Here is a 26,214-nt window from a genome sequence, read left to right on the forward strand (position 1 = left end):
TAGTTTGGATATGTGTGTCAGTTTGGATATGTGTGTTATAGTTTCGATATGTGTGTCAGTTTTGATATGTGTGTTAGTTTTGATATGTGTGTTCTAGTTTGGATATGTGTGTTAGTTTGGATATGTGTGTTCTAGTTTGGATATGTGTGTCAGTTTGGATATGTGTGTTCTAGTTTGGATATGTGTGTCAGTTTGGATATGTGTGTTCTAGTTTGGATATGTGTGTCAGTTTTGATATGTGTGTTCTAGTTTGGATATGTGTGTCAGTTTGGATTTGTGTGTCAGTTTTGATATGTGTGTTCTAGTTTGGATATGTGTGTCAGTTTTGATATGTGTGTTCTAGTTTGGATATGTGTGTTAGTTTTGATATGTGTGTTCTAGTTTGGATATGTGTGTTCTAGTTTGGATATGTGTCAGTTTTGATATGTGTGTCAGTTTTGATATGTGTGTTAGTTTTGATATGTGTGTTCTAGTGTGGATATGTGTGTCAGTTTTGAGATGTGTGTCAGTTTTGATATGTGTGTTAGTTTAGATATGTGTGTTCTAGTTTGGATATGTGTGTCAGTTTTGATATGTGTGTTCTAGTTTGGATATGTGTGTCAGTTTTGATATGTGTGTTCTAGTTTGGATATGTGTGTCAGTTTTGATATGTGTGTTCTAGTTTGGATATGTGTGTCAGTTTTGATATGTGTGTTCTAGTTTGGATATGTGTGTCAGTTTGGATATGTGTGTTATAGTTTCGATATGTGTGTCAGTTTTGATATGTGTGTTAGTTTTGATATGTGTGTTCTAGTTTGGATATGTGTGTTAGTTTGGATATGTGTGTTCTAGTTTGGATATGTGTGTCAGTTTGGATATGTGTGTTCTAGTTTGGATATGTGTGTCAGTTTGGATATGTGTGTTCTAGTTTGGATATGTGTGTCAGTTTTGATATGTGTGTTCTAGTTTGGATATGTGTGTCAGTTTGGATTTGTGTGTCAGTTTTGATATGTGTGTTCTAGTTTGGATATGTGTGTCAGTTTTGATATGTGTGTTCTAGTTTGGATATGTGTGTCAGTTTTGATATGTGTGTTCTAGTTTGGATATGTGTGTTAGTTTTGATATGTGTGTTCTAGTTTGGATATGTGTGTTAGTTTGGATATGTGTGTTCTAGTTTGGATATGTGTGTCAGTTTGGATATGTGTGTTCTAGTTTGGATATGTGTGTCAGTTTGGATATGTGTGTTCTAGTTTGGATATGTGTGTCAGTTTTGATATGTGTGTTCTAGTTTGGATATGTGTGTCAGTTTGGATTTGTGTGTCAGTTTTGATATGTGTGTTCTAGTTTGGATATGTGTGTCAGTTTGGATATGTGTGTTCTAGTTTGGATATGTGTGTCAGTTTGGATATGTGTGTTCTAGTTTGGATATGTGTGTCAGTTTTGATATGTGTGTTCTAGTTTGGATATGTGTGTCAGTTTGGATTTGTGTGTCAGTTTTGATATGTGTGTTCTAGTTTGGATATGTGTGTCAGTTTTGATATGTGTGTTCTAGTTTGGATATGTGTGTCAGTTTTGATATGTGTGTTCTAGTTTGGATATGTGTGTCAGTTTGGATTTGTGTGTCAGTTTTGATATGTGTGTTCTAGTTTGGATATGTGTGTTAGTTTTGATATGTGTGTTCTAGTTTGGATATGTGTGTTAGTTTTGATATGCGTGTTCTAGTTTGGATATGTGTGTTAGTTTTGATATGTGTGCTCTAGTTTGGATATGTGTGTTAGTTTTGATGTGTGTTCTAGTTTGGATATGTGTGTTAGTTTTGATATGTGTGTTCTAGTTTGGATATGTGTGTTCTAGTTTGGATATGTGTCAGTTTTGATATGTGTGTCAGTTTTGATATGTGTGTTAGTTTTGATATGTGTGTTCTAGTTTGGATATGTGTGTCAGTTTTGATATGTGTGTTCTAGTTTGGATATGTGTGTCAGTTTTGATATGTGTGTTAGTTTTGATATGTGTGTTCTAGTTTGGATACGTGTGTCAGTTTTGAGATGTGTGTTCTAGTTTGGATATGTGTGTCAGTTTTGATATGTGTGTTCTAATTTGGATATTTGTGTTAGTTTGGATATGTGTGTTAGTTTTGATATGTGTGTTCTAATTTGGATATGTGTGTTAGTTTGGATATGTGTGTTCTAGTTTGGATATGTGTGTTCTAGTTTGGATATGTGTTCTAGTTTGGATATGCGTGTTAGTTCTGATATGTGTGCTCTAGTTTGGATATGTGTGTCAGTTTTGATATGTGTGTTCTAGTTTGGATATGTGTGTTCTAGTTTCGATATGTGTGTTAGTTTTGATATGCATGTTCTAGTTTGGATATGTGTGTTAGTTTTGATATGCATGTTCTAGTTTGGATATGTGTGTTAGTTTTGATATGCATGTTCTAGTTTGGATATGTGTGTTCTAATAGTTTGTGGATGTGTTTGTGTCTTTGTGTTGTGTTGCTATGGGGAAACGGCATTCGGTTTCCTTTCATGTATGCGAGTGCATGAAGTGAAATGACAAAGTGTTCCTGATCCCTGACCCGGGACGGCCCGGGGTTCAAACCCAAGACCTTCTTGCTGTGAGGCAGCAGTGCTCAGCACCGAGCCTCCGTGGCCGCCCTACAGGTATCAATACCTTTATTCATGTTCTAAATACCACACGGTTTGTATCACGGACTTTGTGCGGCGTCTGTGTCTTCACCACAAAGCCCATCCCAAAAGCAAAGTCGGACACGTTCAGCAGAAAGCCGTCAGTATGGCCGTGATGTCATGTCTGGAATTCTGTAACGTATATCATCATGTACAACTGCAGTAAATTAGTGTAATCCAGTAGTACAGTACCACGGCATTACTTAAGCGTGTTAGCAGAGTAAAGCAGCATCTCAGTATGTGCGGCAGCATGTTGTGATAGTCTGGTTCAGGCTCGCCACTGCTGCCTGTCAACAGATAGAGTCTAGCTCTTCTCTTCGACTCTTCGGTCCACCTTTCTGTTCCCGTGTCGTGGCCCAGTGGGAAGGCTGCCAGCGGTTGTGACTGAAGATGGACGCAGTGACCCCCGGTGAACCCGGAGTAACTCATCCACCAACACCAGCTGCTGGAGGGCGCGGCGGCGGCGGAGGGCAGATAATGACTGAGCCGCCCCCAGCCCCCCTGCACCGTCCCAGTGGTGCCAACCAGCTTATATAAGACATTATGTCACCCGAACACACACAGGGGCTCTTGTTCTCGGAAGAGGATCGTTCAGGAAAAGCCACTTCCTCTTTTGACCAACCAAACGTCCAGCCGACCACAACGCGCCGAACCCGGAGCGAAGCCTGCCCCCTCTGAGCTAAACCTGTTTGTGCACCGACCCTGACCGAAGAAGCGGCTTGAGAAAGGAAATGAACCGAGTTTGTAAATGAAGGATGCTGCTAAACTGAGTTGTAACGCTCCGTCCACCCATCCACCCATCCACCCATCCATCCATCCATCCACCCACCCATTATCCTGCAGCCTATCCCAGCAGTCACTGGGCGGCAGGCGGGGAGACACCCTGGACAGGCCGCCAGGCCATCACCACCACCACACACCTAGGGACAATGTAGTACGGCTGAGTCACCTGACCTACATGTCTTTGGACTGTGGGAGGAAACCGGAGCCCCCGGAGGAAACCCACACAGACACGGGGAGAACATGCAGACTCCACACAGAGGACGACCCCCAAAGGTTGGACTACCCCGGGGCTCGAACCCAGGACCTTCTTGCTGTGAGGCGACCGTGCTAACCACTGCGCCACCGTGCCGCCCCATTTGGATTGTGGGTATGTCTCACATGTGGTAACTACACTACACTACACTATACTATACTACACTACACTACACTACACTATAGTACTACACTACACTACAGTACACTACACTACACTATAGTACTACACTACACTACACTATAGTACTACACTACACTACACTACACTATAGTACTACACTACACTACAGTACACTATACTACACTACACTACACTATAGTACTACACTACACTACAGTACACTACACTATAGTACTACACTACACTACAGTACACTACACTACAGTACACTATACTACAGTACACTACACTACAGTACACTACACTATAGTACTACACTACAATACACTACACTATACTACACTACACTATAGTACTACACTACACTACAGTACACTACACTATACTACACTACACTATAGTACACTATACTATGCTATAGTACTACAGTACACTACAGTACACTACACTATACTACACTACAGTACACTGTACTACACTATAGTACTACAGTACACTACACTATACTACACTACACGATACTATACTACACTATACTACACTACAACTCAGCGAGCAAAGTACCAAGAACCACGTGAATATTCCCGTTCTTCCATAAATACTCCCAATCCAGGTTGAGGTTCGTCCCCCCCCCCCCCCCGCGTGCAGTGGATAAACACATTGTTGTACACGTTGTTCTGGTTTAAAATGTTTTTATTTAAGTCGATAATACGTATACAAGATAGACAGTACGGAGAGAGAGGACAAGCACATCAGCTGAACTTTGCTGTCATCCTTGTATGAAAGCCTGAATGAAGCGAAGCCCGGCTGGGATCGAACAGTCGACACAGACACCACGAGGGGAGGGCGGGAAAAGGCACCGTGTTCTTTCTGCAAGAGCTAGCATGTTTTTTTGTGGATCCCTCCCCCCCTTTCTCTCCCCAACTGTACCCGGCCAATTGCCCCACTCTGCCGAGCCGTCCCGGTCTCTGCTCCACCCCCTCTGCCGATCCGGGGAGGGCTGCAGACCACCACGCCGCCTCCTTCAATACATCCACGTGGAGTCGCCAGGCGCTTCTTTTCACCTGACAGTGAGGAGTTTCCCCAGGGGGACGTAGCACGTGGGAGAACCCCAACCAGAGGAGGCGCTAGCGCAGCGACCAGGACACATACCCACATCTGGCTTCCCACCCGCAGACACGGCCACTTGTGTGTGTGTAGGGACGCCCCACCAACACGGGGATTCGAACCGCCGATCCCCGTGTTGGTGGGCAACGGGACAGACCGCTGCACCACCCGGACGCCCCAGAGCTAGCGTGTCTATACACGTAAACCTACACTTTCATGAGACATGAACTGTGGACCGGGTCTTGGATTATGGCAACAGACGGCGTCGCGTTGTGGACGTCACCTGCAGCGCCTCTGCAGCGTGCAGCGCGTGCACGGCGTGGCGCTGCAGCGCGACAGCGAGGGCGTCTTCCGCCACATGATACCGCCCCCCTACCGCGCCTCCTAAAACGGCCTTGGTGCCTCCAGGCTGCGGCCAAAATCACAACACAGCAAAAAAAAAAAAAAAAAAAAAACCAAAACAAACAAACAAAAACAGAAATAAGAGCATAATCTGGTTGATGGCCAGAAGAGAGCTCCCCCTGCCGGCAGGCAGCGGGACCACAGCAGGGAACCTCCCACCCCTGCATGTGCACTTCCTGCCCAGGCTTCAACCCACAACTCATCAACCACCAAGGACACACCAGCAAAAGTTAAAATTCAACAACATTCATTTATACTGCGTATGTAAATGCGCCACCTCCACCGTCTTCTGCCCCAAACCCAGGCAGGCACAGCACCCCTGCTGGAGCCCCGTGGTAGTACAGGACACCACCACCCCTCTCCCAGTACAACATACAGCAACACACCGCGGCACCCCTCACACGACAGGTCTCCGCCACCCAGAAGGAGCACACCAGTAACCCCACCAGTAACCCCACCAGTATGTGTGGTGACTAGCTACTGAGTCACGTATGACTTTTGCGTCCTCGCCGTTATAACCTGATGCTGAATATAATCCGCATCAAACAAACCCACACATCACACCGTGCCAAGCCAGCACCCCTGATCCTTCCTGCCACAGGGACAAACAGTCATCCAACTTCAGTAGAAGGTGACTATTGATATATTATTATATATTAATTATTCATTATAATATATTACATATTAATTATTCATTATATATATTAATTATGGTAACACTTTAGTATGGGGAACATATACACCATTAATTAGGTGCGTATTAGCATGCAAATTAGCAACATATTGGCTCTTCATTGGTCGTTATTAAGCACTTATTAATGCCTTATTCTGCATGGCCTTATTATACAACCAGTAAGCCATTAACTATGAGTTTTCCCTCTGTAACCTCAGAAGTATTGCTTATTAGTAGTACCATCTCAATATGCTTTGCTTAGTATGGCCTTTATAAGGTGGTAGTACCACAAGAAGAGTTATTCTCCCTTACTAACACTTAATGAATATGGTCTGTTCTTACATAACAACACACACAACTACACGTGTTCATAGTGTTAAATTACTCTAAATTAAGTTTTTGTTACTTAGAATATGTTCCCCATACTAAAGTGTTACCTTATTTATCTATTTATATATATATATATATCATCCCAATTCAAAATACATGCTGTGTATAATGTGATGTGTGGGTCTATTCAGAGGAGGTGTGGAAGTGTTCTGCTAGTTCTGTTGAAAAGCAGATATGTTCTGCCGTATTTCCAACGGGTCTCCTTGGTGTAGCTGAAGGTGACGAAAGGCACTGATATGGGTTCATATTGGGGGGGGGGGGTTTCTTGCGGTGAAGTGTCTGAAAGGGACAACACGGTGTTTACTGAGGACTCGGGTCAACATGTGAAATGCAGATATCTGGGGGTTTCTTTCCATTACAACTCGGTTCCTTCCACATCCCCCCTCACAGGGGCGTCACATCCAAGCGTCTGATGCGGACTGTATTCAGCATCACGCTGTAATGACGAGGAAGAGAGCCACACATACAGGAAGGACCCTACTGGACCGGGGTGTGTCCCCGGGTGTGTCCGGGTAAGGACGGGCCTGTGCTGTTCTTCTGAACCCGGGTCAGGCGGTACTCCCCGGTGTGCTGAATGGGTGGAGGGTGAAGTCAGCAAACTACTCCCTTGTTTGAGTGACATTATGGCGACACCACCCACCCGGGACACAGCAGAGCTGAAAACAAACGCCGGCAGATTACCAGAAAACCCTCTGACCCAGGCGTAAAACAAAACACACCAGAGCCCGTACAGTAATAATAGTCCCCCCCCCCCCTACAAAATAATAAAAAGAAGAAGGAGGCCATACAAAGCTCCCTGCTGAATACATAGTTTGTTTAAAGGATCAGTAAAGACGCTGAACGAACAGAAATACAGTTTGTAAAAAGATGCCACTGAAAGTTGGCCCGCTGGTTTGGGTAAAGACTCGGTTACTGACCAGCAAACCCCGTTCACACAGTGTTGGGAGGAGTCGGGTCATCCGCTAAAAGGCGAGGGAGCCGTGCCGGTTTCTATGGTAACGGATGGAAGTACTGAGTGAGTATTTGCACTGCATGCTGAAAAAGGCTTCAGACCCGTGTTCATGTCTGCCCATCGTGACACGGCCGACTCGTCCCTTCCCTTTAGACCTGCGGTAGTTTTCTTGCTCGCCTGCTCAAGTCCGGCCCACGTGAGACAACTGACTGCCGTGATAAAAGATGAGGTGTAAGCCACGTCTCGCCTTGGTCCGGGTCTAAGGAGTTGCGTTTAGAGAGCCGGTGTTCAAAACCGAGGCCTTGCTTCCTGATTGGCTCTCGGTGAGGAAGCGCCGCTCCGCTGTGTGGTGGAGTATGTTTCCTCTTCTGCAACAAAGCCAGAATCGGCCCAGTTTTCGGTTTGTAAAGACCGCTGAGTTTGTTCCTGTTTTTCTGGTGCACCGGGTGGGCGGGGTTAAAAGCGGCCGGTCGATTCCGATAGTGTCAGGTGAGCTTTCAATCACACACACTCACTAATTTGACTTTCAAACATTGTGTTAACTTGGTGTTACCGAGTGTGTTGTCCGAGGTGACCCAAACCATCCGGAGGGGCCTCAACAAACACTCAGACTTACAAATCCAGTCTGACCTCTGTCGGCTTCCTCATCAGGTCCTTGGGCACCCCAGCACTGCTGGACTTGTATTCTGTCAGGTACATGTACTTATATTCTCCTAGTGTACTTACATGACTGGGCTCAACGGTACTTTAGCGGCTTTATGAAAGACACGCCACTTTGAAAATATCCACTAGGGTCGCTCAAAGAGCAGTAAGTGTAAAATCAATGGGGTTCAATGGGTGAATTTCACAAAATCATAAAACCATCACAATTTTAGGGACTTGCCTTTTTATATGTTCTCATTTCTATACAGAATGCATCCATACTAGAAACGCATTTATCGAATGCAACTGACATTTGAAGCATTGCCTTTGTTCTCTGCCTGTTGACACCTATGTCCTATTGGACTTGGACCTAGTTTTTTCACACTTGCTTGTGTTGTATTAACTCTCAGATTTACATTGCTTTGGATAAAAGCTTCTAGTAAATGAAATTGTAATTGATGCTAATTTGTTGACAGTGAAGCTGAGTGTTGGCTGAGCGTAGGCTGAGTGTTGGCTGAGAGTTGACTGAGTGTTGGCTGAGTGTTGGCTGAGAGTTGACTGAGTGTTGATTGAGTGTTGGCTGAGTGTTGGCCGAGTGTTGGCCGAGTGTTGGCCGACTGTTGGCTGAGTGTTGATCGAGTGTTGGCTGAGTGTTGACTGAGTGTTGGCTGAGTGTTGACTGAGTGTTGGCTGAGTGTTGACTGAGTGTTGATTGAGTGTTGGCTGAGTGTTGGCCGAGTGTTGGCCGAGTGTTGGCCGACTGTTGGCTGAGTGTTGATCGAGTGTTGGCTGAGTGTTGACTGAGTGTTGGCTGAGTGTTGACTGAGTGTTGGCTGAGTGTTGGCTGAGTGTTGGCTGAGTGTTGACTGAGTGTTGATTGAGTGTTGGCTGAGTGTTGGCCGACTGTTGGCCGACTGTTGGCCGAGTGTTGGCTGAGTGTTGGCTGAGTGTTGACTGAGTGTTGATCGAGTGTTGGCTGAGTGTTGACTGAGTGTTGATCGAGTGTTGACTGAGTGTTGATAGAGTGTTGGCTGAGTGTTGGCTGAGTGTTGGCTGAGTGCTGACTGAGTGTTGACTGAGTGTTGACTGAGTGTTGACTGAGTGTTGGCTGAGTGTTGGCTGAGTGTTGGCTGAGTGTTGGCTGAGTGCTGACTGAGTGTTGGCTGAGTGTTGACTGAGTGTTGGCTGAGTGTTGGCTGAGTGTTGGCTGAGTGTTGGCTGAGTGTTGACTGAGTGTTGGCTGAGTGTTGGCTGACTGTTGGCTGAGTGTTGGCTGAGTGTTGGCTGAGTGTTGACTGAGTGTTGATCGAGTGTTGACTGAGTGTTGATAGAGTGTTGGCTGAGTGCTGACTGAGTGTTGGCTGAGTGTTGATAGAGTGTTGGCTGAGTGCTGACTGAGTGTTGGCTGAGTGTTGACTGAGTGTTGACTGAGTGTTGGCTGAGTGCTGACTGAGTGTTGGCTGAGTGTTGATTGAGTGTTGGCTGAGTGTTGACTGAGTGTTGGCTGAGTGTTGACTGAGTGTTGATTGAGTGTTGGCTGTGTTGACTGAGTGTTGACTGAGTGTTGACTGAGTGTTGGCTGAGTGTTGGCTGAGTGTTGGCTGAGTGTTGTCTGAGTGTTGACTGAGTGTTGACTGAGTGTTGGCTGAGCGTTGGCTGAGCGTTGGCTGAGTGTTGGCTGAGTGTTGACTGAGCGTTGACTGAGTGTTGGCTGAGTGTTGACTGAGTGTTGGCTGAGTGTTGACTGAGTGTTGGCTGAGTGTTGACTGAGTGTTGGCTGAGTGTTGACTGAGTGTTGACTGTGGTGTTGACTGAGTGTTGGCTGAGTGTTGGCTGAGTGTTGGCTGAGTGTTGGCTGACTGTTGTCTGAGTGTTGACTGAGTGTTGACTGAGTGTTGGCTGTGTTGACTGAGTGTTGACTGAGTGTTGACTGAGTGTTGATCGAGTGTTGGCTGAGTGTTGACTGAGTGTTGGCTGAGTGTTGACTGAGTGTCGGCTGAGTGTCGGCTGAGTGTTGACTGAGTGTTGGCTGAGTGTTGACTGAGTGTTGTTTGGCCTTTCAGCTCCTGTCTCTCCCGCTCATGTTAACTGCTGTTACTAGAGGATGCTCAGACATGAAGGAACAACGGAAGCGATAGCGAGCATCTCTATCTCTATCAGGTAAACTATCTTTGTCAGCAATACCTGACACAACAGGTGAATGCAATGAACTACGTGGAACAGAAAGCCAGCAGTAGTAGGGACCTGAGGACCTAATTGAGAACCACCGCTTAGACGGTCTTTACAGAAACCAGTAACTGTGTCCAACTGTGTTAATTTATAAACACAATCCTTATATCACACAAATAAAATCCTTAGTAACCAGGACATTTTCACAACATGCCCTGGTAAGCTCTTGTATTTGTACGATAGACGTTCGGATCAATTTGTTCAGGCTGCGGTACAATGGGAGTGGACGACGCTTTCTTCCTCGATGGACTTCACCTGGACTAAGGTGTGAGGCGCTGTTTTTAATGTATGACGGGTCGGACAGCCGGCGGCATGCTTTGAAGTGAAAGGACGACCAGGTCTTTGCAGACTTCCTGTGCAGGATGTGCGTGCATTATCTTTAAGTATCTTTCTGTACTATCTCGCACTCGCTGCCCAAGACAGGATCCGCCACCTCCAACATCAGAGTTGCTCCACTGAGGTAAAACTGTGCCTGTTGCCATGGAAATGAGTTCTGGAGGAGAGCGCCGCCTTATAGAAAGAGTACTCACTCCAAATGATGCTCTACTGTGGAGGTGGGGGCGGGTGGGGTTAGCCAAACAGGACAAAACCTTCTGATGCACGTCAGAAATTAAGCAATCACCATTATGGAGAAGACGTCTATTTAGCTGGTAGCTCATATGACACTACCGGGATGCTGTTAACCCCACCCATCTGGTCCCTCCAAGCTGGTTAAACAAGCTCTAACGATAGCTAGGCCTGTCTTTTTTTTTTTTAACCAACATTTTCCACAATAAGAGCCCACAGAGCAATGTATCTCTCTCTCTACACAACACAAAATATTGTAACAACTTTGGCTTCCCACAAAGCGGCTGACCAGGCGAGTCCAGGTGAGAGTCACGATGCTGCCTTGATTTGATTTTGTTAAATCTGGATGGGTCAGTGCTGAAGGGTGGATGCAGATGGAAGGGGGGGGGGTCTAAGGAGATTTCCAAGGCGAAGGGGAGGGGTTTACAGTACAAAGAGTTTAACGTGTTCCCTGACGTTAGAATAAACCGACAGGACTCGCCCCTTAGTGACATACGGATGGGTAGGTCCACCACTTAGCACCTTTTGATGATCCTGGCTGTCTCAGTTCAGTTTGACCCCTGGCGAGTCTTCTTCGAGCATTGTTAATCATGTGCGTGTTTGAGTTTGTGTGCGTTTGTGGATGGCGATGCATTCGTCATTGTGTCTATATTTGCTTGTGTGTGTGTGTGTGTGTTTGTGAAGGCTACAATGACTTCCTGACGTCGGCAAAGCACGCAGCCCCACGCTTGATTGACAGGCGTTCTATCAAGTCAAAGGCGAGAGTGGCGAAAGGTCAGGTGGGCGGGCCATGAAAATGTCTCTCATCAGAGCTAATAGAGGGAGATGAGAGAGAGAGAGAGAGAGAGAGGAGAAGACAGAAGGGGTGAAAGAGGGGAGAGAATGAATGTTACAGGACAGTTAAAACAACGAAACAATGTCAGCATCAAACTGGTCATGACAGTAAACCAGACCCTACCTAAGTTGGTGTGTTGTGTTGTTTGTGTGTGCATGAATGTGTGAGAGTGCATGTGGTGTGTACTTGTGATTTGATCTATACAGAGAAAGGTTGGGTTTGGGCCACCGTTAGCTACCGAGCAACTGCGCTGGAGGGGTCGGCGGCTAACAAAGTTAGCGCTGATGTTACTGATGCTGAATTCGCTGAACTTCATTTAAAACAACAAACAAAACATAGTTATATAGACAGGTGTGTGCCTTTCCAAATCATGTCCAATCCATTGAATTTACTACAGGTGGACTCCAATCAAGATGTAGAAACATCTCAAGGATGATCAGTGGAAACAGGATGAACCTGAGCTCAATTTTGAGTGTCATAGCAAAGGGTGTGAATACTTATGTACATGCAATGTTTCAGTTTTTTATTTTTAATAAATTTGCAAAAATTTCTACAAAACCTTTTTCACTTTGTCATTATGGGGTATTGTGTGTAGATTGATGAGGAAAAAAAGGGAATTTAATCCATTTTGGAATAAGGCTGTAACATAACAAAATGTGGGGAAAGTGAAGGGGTGTGAATACTTCCCGGATGCACTGTATGTCTTAAAAAATTTAAAATAAACAAGTCTTTCCTTAAGGATGAACAGCATGGAAGATCTTAAAAGACACTAAACATAAATAACTTTTTTTTTTAACATCTCAGATACTTCCAATTAATCTGTCCGGTTTTGTAATTTTGAAAAGGTCCTTTCCAAATTATGCAAAAATATGTGAAATATACTTTTACTCTTATGTTTTATTGTGTACATTTTATATTCTTTATTTTATTATGTCTTCTTTACATGTATTTTTATATTCATACGTGTCACTTATTTTATATTGTATTTTAAACTTGTGCAGCACTTTGGTTCAACTGTGGCTGTTTTAAATGTGCTATGCAAATAAACTTGACTTGATACGTCTGTACGAGTATCATCAGCATTTCTCCAGTTTCCAGTTGGTAACTCTGGGCCACCACCACCGCCTCACTTGTCAACTCCTTAAAAAGTGGTTTAACCCTTTAATTACAGCCACTTCTGGATAACGTCAAGATTATATCTAGTGTCCTGTGTGTGTCTGTGTGTGTGTGTTTGTGCCTACCTGCTGTGTCACAGAGTCCCTGCATCCCTCCTAAAACAGGATCTCTGTCTGTCAGCAGCTGACTCCGCCCACCACGTGGTGGGCCTGGATCCATGTCGAGCTCTGATTGGTCAGTTTCATCAAGGCAGCCCTGAACAGGAAGTCCATAAAGCAAAGCAGAGATCAGCCTCAGCAAGGGGATAAATCACTACAGTGATGATCAGTGTGGGGGGGGGGGGTTGATGTTTAACAGCACACTGTTAAGGGTCTTACAGTCCCCGAACCCATCGGCCATCGTTTCACGACCAGGTAGCTCCTGACCACAGCGGCCAGTATTTCGGAGATTTGAGTGTAGCTGCTAAATTGAAGGCCGATATAAATATAAATTGTTCTTTTTTCTCAGCTCATCCAGAAATGGTGCTCCATCTTTTTTGGCATTGTCATTATTCTAGGACTCTACGGAAAGACGTTTCAAAATGTATTAGTAACTCCTCATACATGGATTTTTCATTGTTTCATAAGCGTACGCATATATCATAAATCTATTGATCATTCTAGCTAAATTCTATACACATGAGTGCAAGTTTACAAACCAAAGAACCCTTTTTAGTGTTTTCATAAAGGATGTGAACAGTACATATAAAGTGTTAATCCTAGTGCCAGTAAAAAGGACCCCAAAACTGTAATGGCACGCGTTCACTGTAAAATATGTAAGTGAAATGTGATCTTAGCTGTTGTGTCTTAATAGTTTTTGTTCCACTTTTTTATTATTTTTATCTTTTATTTGACCTGCCCCCCTTAGTCCAGAGGCTTAGTGCACTTTTTTAGGCGAATCGTTGCGGAGCGGACAAAAGCGGCAAACTTTGCACGAGGCTTCCTTAGGTCCAACTAAAGGATTTTAGCCTAGGAGCCCCACACAGATATTTGAAATATCCATACAAAACACAAAAGTTGTTTTTTTATATAAAAAAATATTTTTCTTGAGTCATAAAAAGAACGTCGGTGGTAAATCGTTCTTTTTTTGTCCACCTAAGAAGGTGAATCTGATTTTAATTTGTCCACTGACTACCAAACTTCCCAAATGATGTGTAAAACAGAGTACCAAGACACCTGGTACCTGTACACCCTCCATAAAGTCCTGCACAGTACAGGCTGTGAATTAAAAAAGAAGAAGAAAAAGTATCCTGTGTTTATGTCAAGAGTTCTCTCTCTTCATTTTGGTTTGAGATTTGAGCATCAAGTTGTTCACATTCACAACTACTGTGTCACTATACATTCACAACAACAGATGGCGCTAAATAAAATAACCCTAACTGCATGCATGCTCTCAGCATGCAGTAGAGCCTCACGCAGAGCAGCAATCAAACAAGTGTACATAATTCAGGTAAATAACATACTAGTAATTCATTAACAATGAGCTTTATGTAGCTAAACAGAGCATAGGGAAAGATGATTAGCTAGGCTACTTACATTAGACAGCTAATGTTAGCACAGAGGTCTGTTTTTGCAGCTAGCAACTAGCCAGGTTAATGTTAGCTAGCTAGCTAGATAATGTTAGCTAGTCTAATCTAGAATACAATTAATTGTTGGACACCCACCAAAAAGGTCATTTAATATAGCTCTGATATGATATATAAGGACTGTACATGTGCCATGATTGCATTATCTTGGTTAATTTGTTGTATTATTATGTGTGACAGTCTGTGAGGCCTCAAGATGAAAGTGAACTTAGCCACAAAGCCAGAACTCAGAATGCTCATAATGCAGTAGAGCCTCACACAGAGCTGCAACCCAACAAGTATACATAATTCAGGTAAATAACACAATAGTAATTCATTAACAATGAGCTATTTGTTGCTAAACAGAGTGAAAGCTAATTTGATTGCATTTTCTTGATTAATTTGTTCAATTTTTTTCTGTGACAGTTTGTGAGCCATGGAACTGAACTGGGATCGCTGTATCATTTGCCAGAAGGACACTGCTGAACCCTTGAGATGTCCCTTGAGAGGCCCTGGGACAAGTGATGATAATAAAATAGATGCCTACAGTTAATTTCTGACTAATGTAGAGCAATTCCGTGCCATTGATGCTCTTCCAACTGAACTCTATTTTGGGGATGGTCAAACTGCAAGCAATTTTGCACCACATTCTGCTTCATGGCACAAATCTTGTCACCTGAAATTCAACAATTTTAAGGTGGCAAAACAGAAGAGACTGCACAATCCTGATGACTCTGAAGGGAAAAAGCAAATTAAGCGCCAAAGACTAGAAATTCAAAAATGCTTCTTCTGTGAGAGTGGCACAGATCAAGGTGCTCTCCATGAAGTGTCAACATTTGACGCTGATAAGAAGATCCGAACCATGGTCACTGAACTAAATGAAACTACGCTTATGACCAGGATAGTTGGAGGAGATTTAATGGCAGTGGAGGCAAAATAGCATTTGCCATGCCTGACCAAATTTAGAAATAGCCACCGAAGTCTCACTCAGAAGTCATCTCCAGAAAACACTGATGAAAAAATTAATGAGTCTCAAGCTTTCATAGAACCGATCAACTACATTGAGAAATCTGTGGACTCTGGAGTTCCTTCTCTTCAAGCTGTCTGAGATCCATTCTCTGTATGTGAGTCGCCTTGAGGAGCTGGGGATCAAGAAACTAGTCAACAAGACCAGGCTCAAGGATCATTTACTTGAACACTTGCCAGAGGCACGAGCACAGTGTGATGGGGAGAACACACTTCTCATTTTCATGGAAGGAATAAAAAATATGTTAAAGGAAGCTCTAAACAGACTTTTTGACATCCAGGATTGAAGAGTTCAGCTGGCCACCAACCAAAGCTTTGCATGTCACATCAGGGCAAGCTGTGTCATCTTTTGGTTCCAGTAGCATGAACTGTTGCAATCATGAGGAGGCAGACACCAGGATTGTGGTTCATGTACAACATGCACTGGAGCAAGGAGCAAAAACTGTTCTTGTGCGTACTGTGGACACTGATGTTATAGTGATCCTTGCAGGCATCTTCCATGATTTAGTGGTGCTTCAACCCTTGACTGACATCTGGGTGGCTTTTGGCATGGGCAAAAAAAATACCGATTTTACCACATCAACGACATCTGCAAAAGCCTGGGGGAGCCCAGATCTCGAGCTCTGCCTATGTTTCATGCGTATTCAGGTTGTGACACAACATCTGCATTCAATGGAAAAGGTAAGAAGTCAGCTTGGCGGTCCTGGCAAGCCTATGATGGTGCAACAGAAACATTTGTCTATCTGGCAAAGCATCCCTTCCAGCAACTAGATGTTGACTGCGAGCAGTTCCAGAAGCTTGAAAGACTTACTGTAATCCTATATGACAAATCCAGTCCTTTGAGCTCCATCAACCATAAAAGAAAGGAACTCTTCTGTCAAGAGAATCGGTCAATGGAGAAACTACCTGCCACTCAAGATGCCCTACTGTAGCATATGAAACGGGCCGTGTATCAAGCAGGGATCTGGGCAACCAGCACACAACCCCAGCAAGTGATTCCCTCTCCACAGGACTACGGATGGACCAAGGAATCGGGGCATGGGTGCCAGTTTGGTTGACCATTCCAGAGGTCTCCAGAGCATGCAGAGAGCTGGTCAAATGCTCTTGTAAAAGGGACTGTAGCACCTGCTAATGCAGCAATGCAAATCCGGACTGTTCACCGCTTTGTAAATGCATCTGCAACAAACAGACACCAAGTACAGTAACGCACAACACTACACCAAGTTTTCACATTATGACGCATGTTTGTTTGAATTTATCATTGCATTAAAGGTATTATTGATTATACTTTATGTTCTGGGTCTTTGATAATGTTAAAGAAGTCAACTTTATCAGACGTGGACGTAATTTGGTCATTTTGTGATGCATATAGGCTGGATTTTACTAGGCGAATTGTCACACATTTCATGATATTCACAGTCTTGCAATTTACGGTTTTAAATAGATATTTGCCGGGGGCTCCTAGGCTAAAATTCAATCACTGAACCTAAGGAAACATCATGCAAAAAGTGTCCGCTCCGTAACGATCCTGCCACTAAGCCACTGGACTAACTGGCATGTTTGTTTTACCGCAGTCATTCATGTTGTAAAAATGTGAAGTGTGTACAACTTGTTGTCAATTAGTCAGTAAAGGGGGGGGGGGAGAGTGTAGCTGCTCGCTTCCTCTTTCTGCGAAGACTTCCTCTTCCTATGAAGACTTCCTCTTCCGTGCACCCGTCGTCGTTTAAAGTCGGATTGGAAACTTGAGACGCGAGAGTGGAGTTGGAGTTGAGAGAGGACATCTACGACCGTGTTGTTTCACCAATAGTCGACACGAGTCGAACGTTTTGACACACACACACACACATGGCGAACGCGTTCCGCCTCACATCCATTTAAACTGCTGCTAGATCAGCGTCACGTCTAGTTTTACACCATCACGTTGTCAGATTTGATCAATATTGAGAATCAATATGTCTTGACACTGTAGAATTAACTCCTAGTGTGGAATAAGACAACTTCAGTTGAGCTAGTACCTGAAATACACATTCAAGTTCTGAATACAAGACCAAACATACACAGCGCTGCATCTCTGCAGTGCAGCTTGCACACACACACACACACACACACACACACACACACACACACACACACACACACACACACACACACACACACACACACACACACACACACACATTCCTCACCAGTAGCTTCTGGCTGAGGAGCAGCTCCTGTTCTATGGAGGACGGAGTGTGTTTCTGCCTCTTGTCCTCGAAGGCCAGTTGGGAGGACCCATCCTCATCCTCATCTTCATCCAACACATGCGTTCTAACAGTGGACAGGAGGAAAGAGAACAACAGACAGACAGACAGACAGACAGACAGACAGACAGACAGACAGACAGACAGACAGACAGACAGACAGACAGACAGACAGACAGACAGACAGACAGACAGACAGACAGACAGACAGACAGACCGATAGATAGACAGACAGACAGACAGACAGACAGACAGACAGACAGACAGACAGACAGACAGACAGATAGATAGATAGATAGATAGATAGATAGATAGATAGATAGATAGATAGATAGATAGATAGATAGATAGATAGATAGATAGATAGACAGATAGATAGATAGACAGACAGACAGACAGACAAACAGATAGATAGACAGACAGATAGATACAGATAGATAGACAGACATAGACAGACAGACAGACAGACAGACAGACAGACAGACAGACAGACAGACAGATAGATAGATAGATAGATAGATAGATAGACAGACAGATAGATAGACAGACAGACAGACAGACAGACAGACAAACAGATAGATAGACAGACAGATAGATAGACAGATAGATAGATACAGATAGATAGACAGACATAGACAGACAGACAGTCAGTCAGACAGACAGACAGACAGACAGACAGACAGACAGACAGACAGACAGACAGACAGACAGATCGATCGACAGACAGACAGACAGATAGATAGACAGACAGACAGAAAGACAGACAGACAGATATATATATAGAGAGAGAAAGAGAGAGAGAGAAAGAGAGAGAGACAGAGTTGTAACCCTCCTCACTCTCAGTTGAAGTTGACATAACACTTTCCTTCCTGCCAAGGCTTTATCTAAAATAACCATTTTCCTATCAAAGCTTCTGGCCAGTAGGGACGTCCGGGTAGCGTAGCAGTCTATTCCGTTGCCTAACAACACGGGGCTCGCCGGTCCGAATCCCCGTATTGCCTCTGGCTTGGTAGTAACTGGTAGTAGTTGTTGAGATTTTCGGACCTCTTATAAACAGAGCACTGTAGAAATGGGCCATGAGCCCTTCATCACACATAGGGAGCAGAAGGCGGAAGGGGTTGTTGGGCGGGGCGTCCGGGTGGCGTGGCGGTCGATTCTGTTGCCTAACAACACGGGGATCGCCGGTTCGAATCCCCGTGTTACCTCCGGCTTAGCCGGGCGTCCCTACAGACACATTTGTCCGTGTCTGCGGGTGGGAAGCCGGATGTGGGTATGTGTCCTGGTCACTGCACTAGCGCCTCCTCTGGTCAGTAAGGGTACCTGTTGGGGGGGGGGGAATAGCGTGATCCTCCCACGCGCTACGTCCCCCCGGTGAAACTCCTCACTGTCAGGTGAGAAGAAGCGGCTGGTGACTCCACATGTATGGGAGGAGTCACGTGGTAGTCTGCAGCCCTCCCCGGATCAGCAGAGGGGGTGGAGCAGCAAGAAGAGTGGGCTAATTGGCCAGATACAATTAGGGAGAAAAAGGGGGGAGGGGCTTCTTGCCAGTAAATTCAGAGTCGGGACGTTACAACTACGACCCTGAAGGTGGTGGTACATTACGGACATGTGCTGATGTTTGACCCCCTCACATCCCACAGACCCGTTCTCACAGAGTCACCAGTGCTGCTGTGTCACTGCCTCTCTCATAGACAAGCACACACGGGATTTATATACATTATGTACAAACATACGAGTGTGAACCAGCTATATCATGACGGGCGACGCTAAATAAGAACACATCTCTGTTGTAACTGAGTGAAACACAACTTTTCCCCCCCGCACACACATCGCTTGGCCTGACTCAGATGCGGTTGAACCTACCAGCCGTGGCTCTTCTTCATAGAAACCTGCTTCTGACGCGTTTCCACTTCCTCCGCGCTGAGGAAACACAATGCGGAGAGGAAGGTTTCCACTCTTTCATCATTTTCTTACCGTTTCCTGCTGGGCGGGGCGGCGGCGGGTATTGCCCCGCAGGGTTCGGCAGAGGGAGAGGGGGGCGCGTCGCCCCCCCCAGGCAGGCTGCTGAGGAAGGTCAACTGGAAGTCGTCGTCCATGGAGATGTAAGGGGCGAGCATGTCCAGGTCCATCGCCTCCACGTCCTGCAGACGGACGGACGGACGGACGGAGAGGTGTTTGTGTGTGCATGTGTGTACTTGTTTGTGTGACTGTCTGTCTATGTGTGTGTGTGTGTATTTGTGTGTGTGTGTTGTGTTTGTACCTCCTTAGGTTCTCCCTCTGTCTTCTGGCTGTTCTCTGGAAAGACTGCAAAGAACCTCTCCACCTGATCTGTCTCAGTCATCTCCACCTCCTTCGGACGGGACAGGGAGAGAGACAGAGGGGCGGGGGGTTAGTTGTGCCCGAGAAAGGGGTATTTATTTTACACACACACACACACAAAATAAAAATGGATCTTATTCAGATTCTGGTTCTGATTCTTACCTCTGCTGGTTCGGGCTCAGCTTCAGATCTTGGCTCAGAAGAGGCTGACGATGAGGCCGACGATGAGGAGCGCAATGAAGGCGGAGTGATGGTGTCAAAAAGGGGTGCGAGGAGCTGGCGCAGCTCCAGAGTGCACAGGTCCTGCGGGCGCACCGGCACCAAGTTGGGGCTGGGAGGACTGGTGAAGGACAGCTCCACGAAGTCTGCGACACAAAAGGTACAGAACAGGTGACGGGTAAAATGGCGGCTAGTTTTAACTTGACGCGTTTGTTTTTTATGTCTGAATCAAAAGACCAGTGCTGCGGCTCTCTTGGGAAGGACTCACTCAGTCTTAGCCGGACTGATGCGGTTAAATACATTTTTTGGGGCGGGGCCTTTTTATCCCCAGTTGTATCCGGCCAATTACCCGGATACAACGTCCCGATCTCTGCTCCACCCCCTCTGCCGACCCGGGGAGGGCTGCAGAGTACCACACGCCTCCTCCCATACATGTGGAGTCACCGGCTGCTTCTTTTCACCTGACAGTGAGGAGTTTCACCTGACGGTGAGGAGTTTCACCTGACAGTGAGGAGTTTCACCTGACGGTGAGGAGTTTCACCAGGGGGATGTAGTGCACGGGAGGAAGCAAGCAAGTTTATTTATACAGCACATTTTACACACAGGGCAGTTCAGCCTGCTTTACACAAATAAGAACACAAAAGCAACGGCCATATGAAATATAATCAAAAGAGAGTAAATACAAACGATACAAAGTACAAAAAAAGAATAAAAACATAGTCACTTCCTGCCAGGAGTGACTAGAGATCTACTTCCAGAATTAAAGTGCAGTCGCAACGAGGTGCAAGTTTTAATGCTCATCGGCACAAGAAAGAAGAAAGGTTTTTAACCTAGATTTAAAAATGGCTATGTTTGGGGCACATCTAAGATCTTCTGGTGGTTTGTTCCAGTTGCATGCAGCATAGCAGCTGAATGCTGCTTCGCCATGTCTGGTTTGGACTCTGGGCTGGACGAAGTGATCCGAGTCCATGGATCTTAGAGCCCTACCCGGTTTCTACTCTTCGAGCATGTCAGGGGCCTACACCATTCAGTGATTTGTAGACAAGTAGCAGCACTTTAAAATCTATTCTGTAACTAACTGGAAGCCAGTGTAAAGATTTCAGGACTGGAGTGATGTGCTCTGGTCTCTTGGTCCTGGTTAAAACACTAGCAGCAGCATTCTGAATAAGCTGCAGCTGTTTAAGGGTCTTTTTGGGAAGACCAGTTAAGAGACTGTTACAGTAATCAATTCTACTGGAGATAAAAGCATGGATGATCTTCTCTTGGTCATTTTGGGATACCAGACCCTTGATTCTGGCTATAACTTTAAGATGATAGAAGGCTGTTTTAGTGATTGCTTCGATATGGCTGGTGAACGTGAGATCTGGGTCTATTAAACGCCAAGATTTTGGACTTGGTCTTTGGTTTTTAGAGCTCGAGACTTGAGTTATTTATAATAGTTCTCGGTAACACTTTAGTATGGGGAACGTAGTCACCATTAATTAGGTGCTTATTAGCATGCAAATTAGCAACATATTGGCTCTTAATTGGTCATTATTACATACACATTAATGCCTTATTCTGCATGGCCTTATTATACAACCAGTAAGCCATTAACTATGAGTTTTCCCTCTATAACCTCAGAAGTATTGCTTATTAGTAGTACCATCTCAATATGCTTTGCTTAGTATGGCCTTTATAAGGTGGTAGTACCACAAGAAGAGTTATTCTCCCTTACTAACACTTAATGAATATGGTCTGTTCTTACATAACAACACACAAAACTACAAGTGTTCATAGTGTTAATTTACTGTAAATTAAGTTTTTGTTACTTAGAATATGTTCCCCATACTAAAGTGACATCTTGATCATTACTAATTTACTAGTAATTAAGTTTTTTTATCTTCCCCATACTAAAGTGTTACCTAGTTCTCTTCTCTTTGTTGCCAAACACAATAATCTCGGTTTTTCCTTATTTAATTGAAGAAAGTTTTGGCTCAACCAATTGTTTATCTGCTCCAAACAGTGACACAGTGAGTCTATTGGGCTGAGATCATCGGGTGAGAGAGCCAGATATATCTGATTATCATCTGTGTAACTATGGTAACCCATGTTGTTGTTCTGAAGAATTTGGCCTAAAGGCAGCATGTACAGATTAAACAGAAGAGGACCAAGAACTGATCCTTGGGGGTTTCCACATGTCATAGCCACTCTATCTGATTCACAACTGCCAATGGTGATGAAGTAACTTCAGTCTTCTAAATAAGACCTGAACCAATTAAGGACTGCTTTGGAAAGTCCTACCCAATGTTCCAGCCTGTCCAACAATATTCTGTGATCTACAGTGTCAAATGCTGCACTGAGATCAAGTAAAACCAGAATGGATATTTTACTTGAGTCAGTATTCAGCCATATGTCATTTAACACTTTTATAAGAGCTGTTTCAGTGCGGTGGTTAGGTCGGAAACCTGATGGATATTTGTCAAAATGAGCATTTGAGTTAAAAAAAAAAAAGGTTGAGGTGATTAGAAACAACTTTCTCGATGATCTTAGCTATAAAAGGAAGATTTTAACTGGTCTATAGTTATTTAACACAGAGGTATCCAGAGTTCTCTTTTTTAGGAGTGGCTTAATGGCAGCTATTTTTAGTGACTTGGGGAAAGTGCCGCATAGCAGTGAGCTATTAACTATTTGATGTAACTCCATTTTTACAGAGTTGAGAACAGTTTTAATAAAAATCAGATGGCAGTGCGTCAAGACAACATGATGATGATTTACGATGGCGAACTGTTTCCGCTAGAGTTTCTTGCTCAATGGTATTAAATGGTGACATAATGACCAGATTATTTCTAGATGATCCTAGAGACTGCATAGTTTTATTGCTTGAATGTGTGGCGTTGATGGTCTGTCTAATAGTTTTAACTTTTTCAGCAAAAAAGCAAGCAAATTCATTACATTTCTCTGTGGAGAGGAGTTCTGGGACTATCTGTTTTGGGGGGGGGGTTGTAAGCTTGTCACCCATGACAACCACAAGTGTGGGTATTATTAATGTTCCCGTTAATCAAATTAGAAAAATGTAGCTATCTAGCCTTGCATAACTCATAGTTAAAATTATAAAGGCTTTGTTTATACAGGTCGCAGCGGATTTGAAGTTTAGTTTTCCTCCATTTGCATTTGGCTTCCCTGCATTCTCTTTTCAGCGCTTTTACCATCATGGTATTTCTCCAAGGTGCCTTCTTTTTGCTCAGTTTTCTTGACTTTTACCGGTGCAACAACATCCATGGCGTCCGGAATTTTCAAGTTATAATTATCCAGGAGTACGGCAACTGACTCTGAACCCGTGGTTTGTGACATAGTTATTGTCTCCATAAACTCAGCACTAGCACTCTCATTTATACACCTCTTCTTAACAGATACAGAGCTACTTTGAACATTCAGTGCGATGAGTAAGTCAAAGGAGACACAGCATTGATCAGAAAGGGGTGAAGTCCTTAACCATAACCAGGGCTCAGCGTTTTTGGTTTTTATTTTTCAAAGCCATCCAGCATTGCCGAATTTCGCCACAAGAGGGCACTGTTACGTAACCTCACACGAACAGGAACAACTTTTGGAGCCTTGACCGTAACGGATGAAATGTCGAGACCTTTAGAGATAACCAAATCTAGAACGTGGCCTCGAGTGTGCATGGGCTCGTTCACATGTTGCGAGAGATCAAAAGTGTCAAGTAGGGCAAAGAGATCTTTGGCGTTATTGTCCATGTTATTATCTATATGAATGTTAAAATCCCCTTTTGTGTTAAAGACGGTATAATCAATAGTAATAGCTGACAGTAGTTCAGTAAAATCATCAGTAAAATTAACAAAATATCTTGGAGGTCTGTAAATGGTTCAAAATAGAATTTTGGGAGCACCCGTCAATATAAAACTGAGGTACTCAAAAGACGTAAAATCACCAAGTAAAATCTCTTTGCACTGGAAAACATCTTGAAATAAGGCAGCTACTCCTCCTCCTTTCTTGCCAGTCCGGCGGGTATTCATAAAACAAACGTTTTCTGTCTCGTTGAGAACAGTAGCACCGTTGCCTTCGGTTAACCCCCTCTCAGTAAGAAACAAGCAATCTAAATTGTAGGACGTTATAATGTCATGTACTAAACATGATTTGATGGCGAGAGATCTGATACTGAGTAAAGCTAGCTTTGCTGAGATAATAGGGGCCCTTGTGGCAGTCTGAGGTTGTCGTGGAATAGGTAACAAATTAGACTGGTGTACCCCAATAATTGAGTACACTCCGTTCCTTCTATTTCTAATCAATACCGGAATAGACAACAGTGCTGGATTCCATCTGAGAGAGGTAGTAGTAGGCCCTCCTGACCACAAGGGGGAGGTAGTGTGGTTTGTAGGTGTCAGTTAAAATGCGTGACACCGGGCCATTTGGGTGGATACCATCTTGACGGAAGGATCACGCTATTCGGAGGATCGACGGAGAATCACGCTATTCCCCCCAGTTCCCCCTCCCCCCTGAACAGATGCCCTGACCGGCCAGAGGAGGCGCTAGTGCGGCGACCAGGACACACACCCACATCCGGCTTCCCACCCACAGACACGACTAATGGTGTCTGAAGGAACGCCTGACCAAGCCGGAGGTAACACGGGGATTCGAACCGGCGATCCCCGTGTTGGTAGGCAACGGAATAGACCGCTATGCCGCCCAGATTCCCATCATTTTTCCTATTAAAATTTGCAGCTACTAAATCGCTCATGATTTGGATGCACATGGATTTGCATCAAATAGACCAGCAATAGAAGGTGGTGGAAAGGACATAGATTCAGGACTGTAGCTTTAGAATATCAGCACCATCATCATCATCATTATCATCGTCGTCTTTTATATCATTATTGTTATTAACATTATCATCGCCATTACTATTAATAGCATTATCATTATTACAGCGTGTGATAGTTTTGATGAACTCCCTGTATCGGTTGTGTCCGACTACCTGGAAGTGACACGATGGTGTCTTCAGCCTGCGGGGCCAGCTGCAGAAGGTTCTCCGAGTTCTCCTCTAGTTTGAAGAAGAGCTCTATGGCGCCGTCGGTCCTGACACGGGCGTCACCAGTCTGAGCAGTACCAGTCGGGGTCTTCTTAATATCCCTGGTGGGGGTGGGCTCCAGGCGGTCAGCATTCCCGACTGCTGCCGCTGGGGAACGGGGCTCCCCTTCCGCCTGGAGGGCACAACAGGTTTGCTCCATGGAAAACATGACGTCCGGCTGCTCCACCACACTGCAGCAGAACCGGAGAAGGGAGGCGAGGAAGAGGGCCGAGAGGAGGGAAGGAGCGAGAGAAAAGAGGAAGTAGAGAAGACGAAATACTTTACTGTCAGTTTACACCAAACAGACACTTGAATGGAGGCTTCTTCGGGAGGTTACTCGTAACTCATGGTCTTCAGAACATGATGTATGAGGTTACGGGGTCACTGGGGCGGCGAAGTATAAACTACAGGTGAGAAGAAAACAAGTAGAACTGACTCCAAGATGCTATGAGGGTTTTTCATTTACTCAGTCTCGGTTTAAATTTGATGCCTCGACATGACCAACACACTGAAACGACATCACCCACCAAAATACTGCGGAATGCAGCAATGACTCAAAACGCCTGTGTGTGGGTTGGACTCCTCATCAAACCTGATGAAATGACTTACTGCACACACAGATGGGATCATAACCGCAGTTGCAGACACATTACCTCATGGCTGGATATCTTAGGAGGCGTTTTTCTAGAACGCCACTAGATCTCCCACGCTTCTCTACAGCGCCACATACCAGACCGTGAATGGAGACAAAATCCATCCATCCGTCATCCGAACCGCTTATCCTGCTCTCAGGGGCGGCGGGGAGGCTGGAGCCTATCCCAGCAGTCACTGGGCGGCAGGCGGGGAGACGCCCTGGACGGGCCGCCGGGCCATCACAGGAGAATCACGCTTTCCCAGCGACTTTGGTCCACGGTTCATAAAAGTCCCAAGACTGCTTACGGCAGCTTTACGGCTGATACAGGACACCACATCTGCGTTATGTTTCGCTACCTGAGTGACCC

At 44.9% G+C, this 26,214-nt stretch overlaps 1 protein-coding gene across 1 annotated transcript in view; it reads right to left on the bottom strand.

Moving 5' to 3' along the window:
* Positions 1 to 10,012: 10,012 nt before the first annotated feature.
* hif1al (hypoxia inducible factor 1 subunit alpha, like) overlaps positions 10,013 to 26,214 on the bottom strand; it is a 54,745-nt gene continuing 38,543 nt past the window's right edge. The window contains exons 9-15 of the mRNA XM_056283838.1: positions 25,121 to 25,404; positions 20,089 to 20,291; positions 19,868 to 19,957; positions 19,582 to 19,748; positions 17,551 to 17,674; positions 12,861 to 12,990; positions 10,013 to 11,596 (exon numbers count right to left, since the gene is read on the bottom strand). Coding sequence (XP_056139813.1) covers positions 11,532 to 11,596; positions 12,861 to 12,990; positions 17,551 to 17,674; positions 19,582 to 19,748; positions 19,868 to 19,957; positions 20,089 to 20,291; positions 25,121 to 25,404 — 1,063 coding nt within the window. The 3' untranslated portion in view covers positions 10,013 to 11,531. The remainder of the gene's footprint in view (positions 11,597 to 12,860; positions 12,991 to 17,550; positions 17,675 to 19,581; positions 19,749 to 19,867; positions 19,958 to 20,088; positions 20,292 to 25,120; positions 25,405 to 26,214) is intronic.

The sequence above is a fragment of the Lampris incognitus genome, chromosome 7 (assembly GCF_029633865.1).
Source record: "Lampris incognitus isolate fLamInc1 chromosome 7, fLamInc1.hap2, whole genome shotgun sequence".
Lineage (NCBI taxonomy): Eukaryota > Metazoa > Chordata > Actinopteri > Lampriformes > Lampridae > Lampris > Lampris incognitus.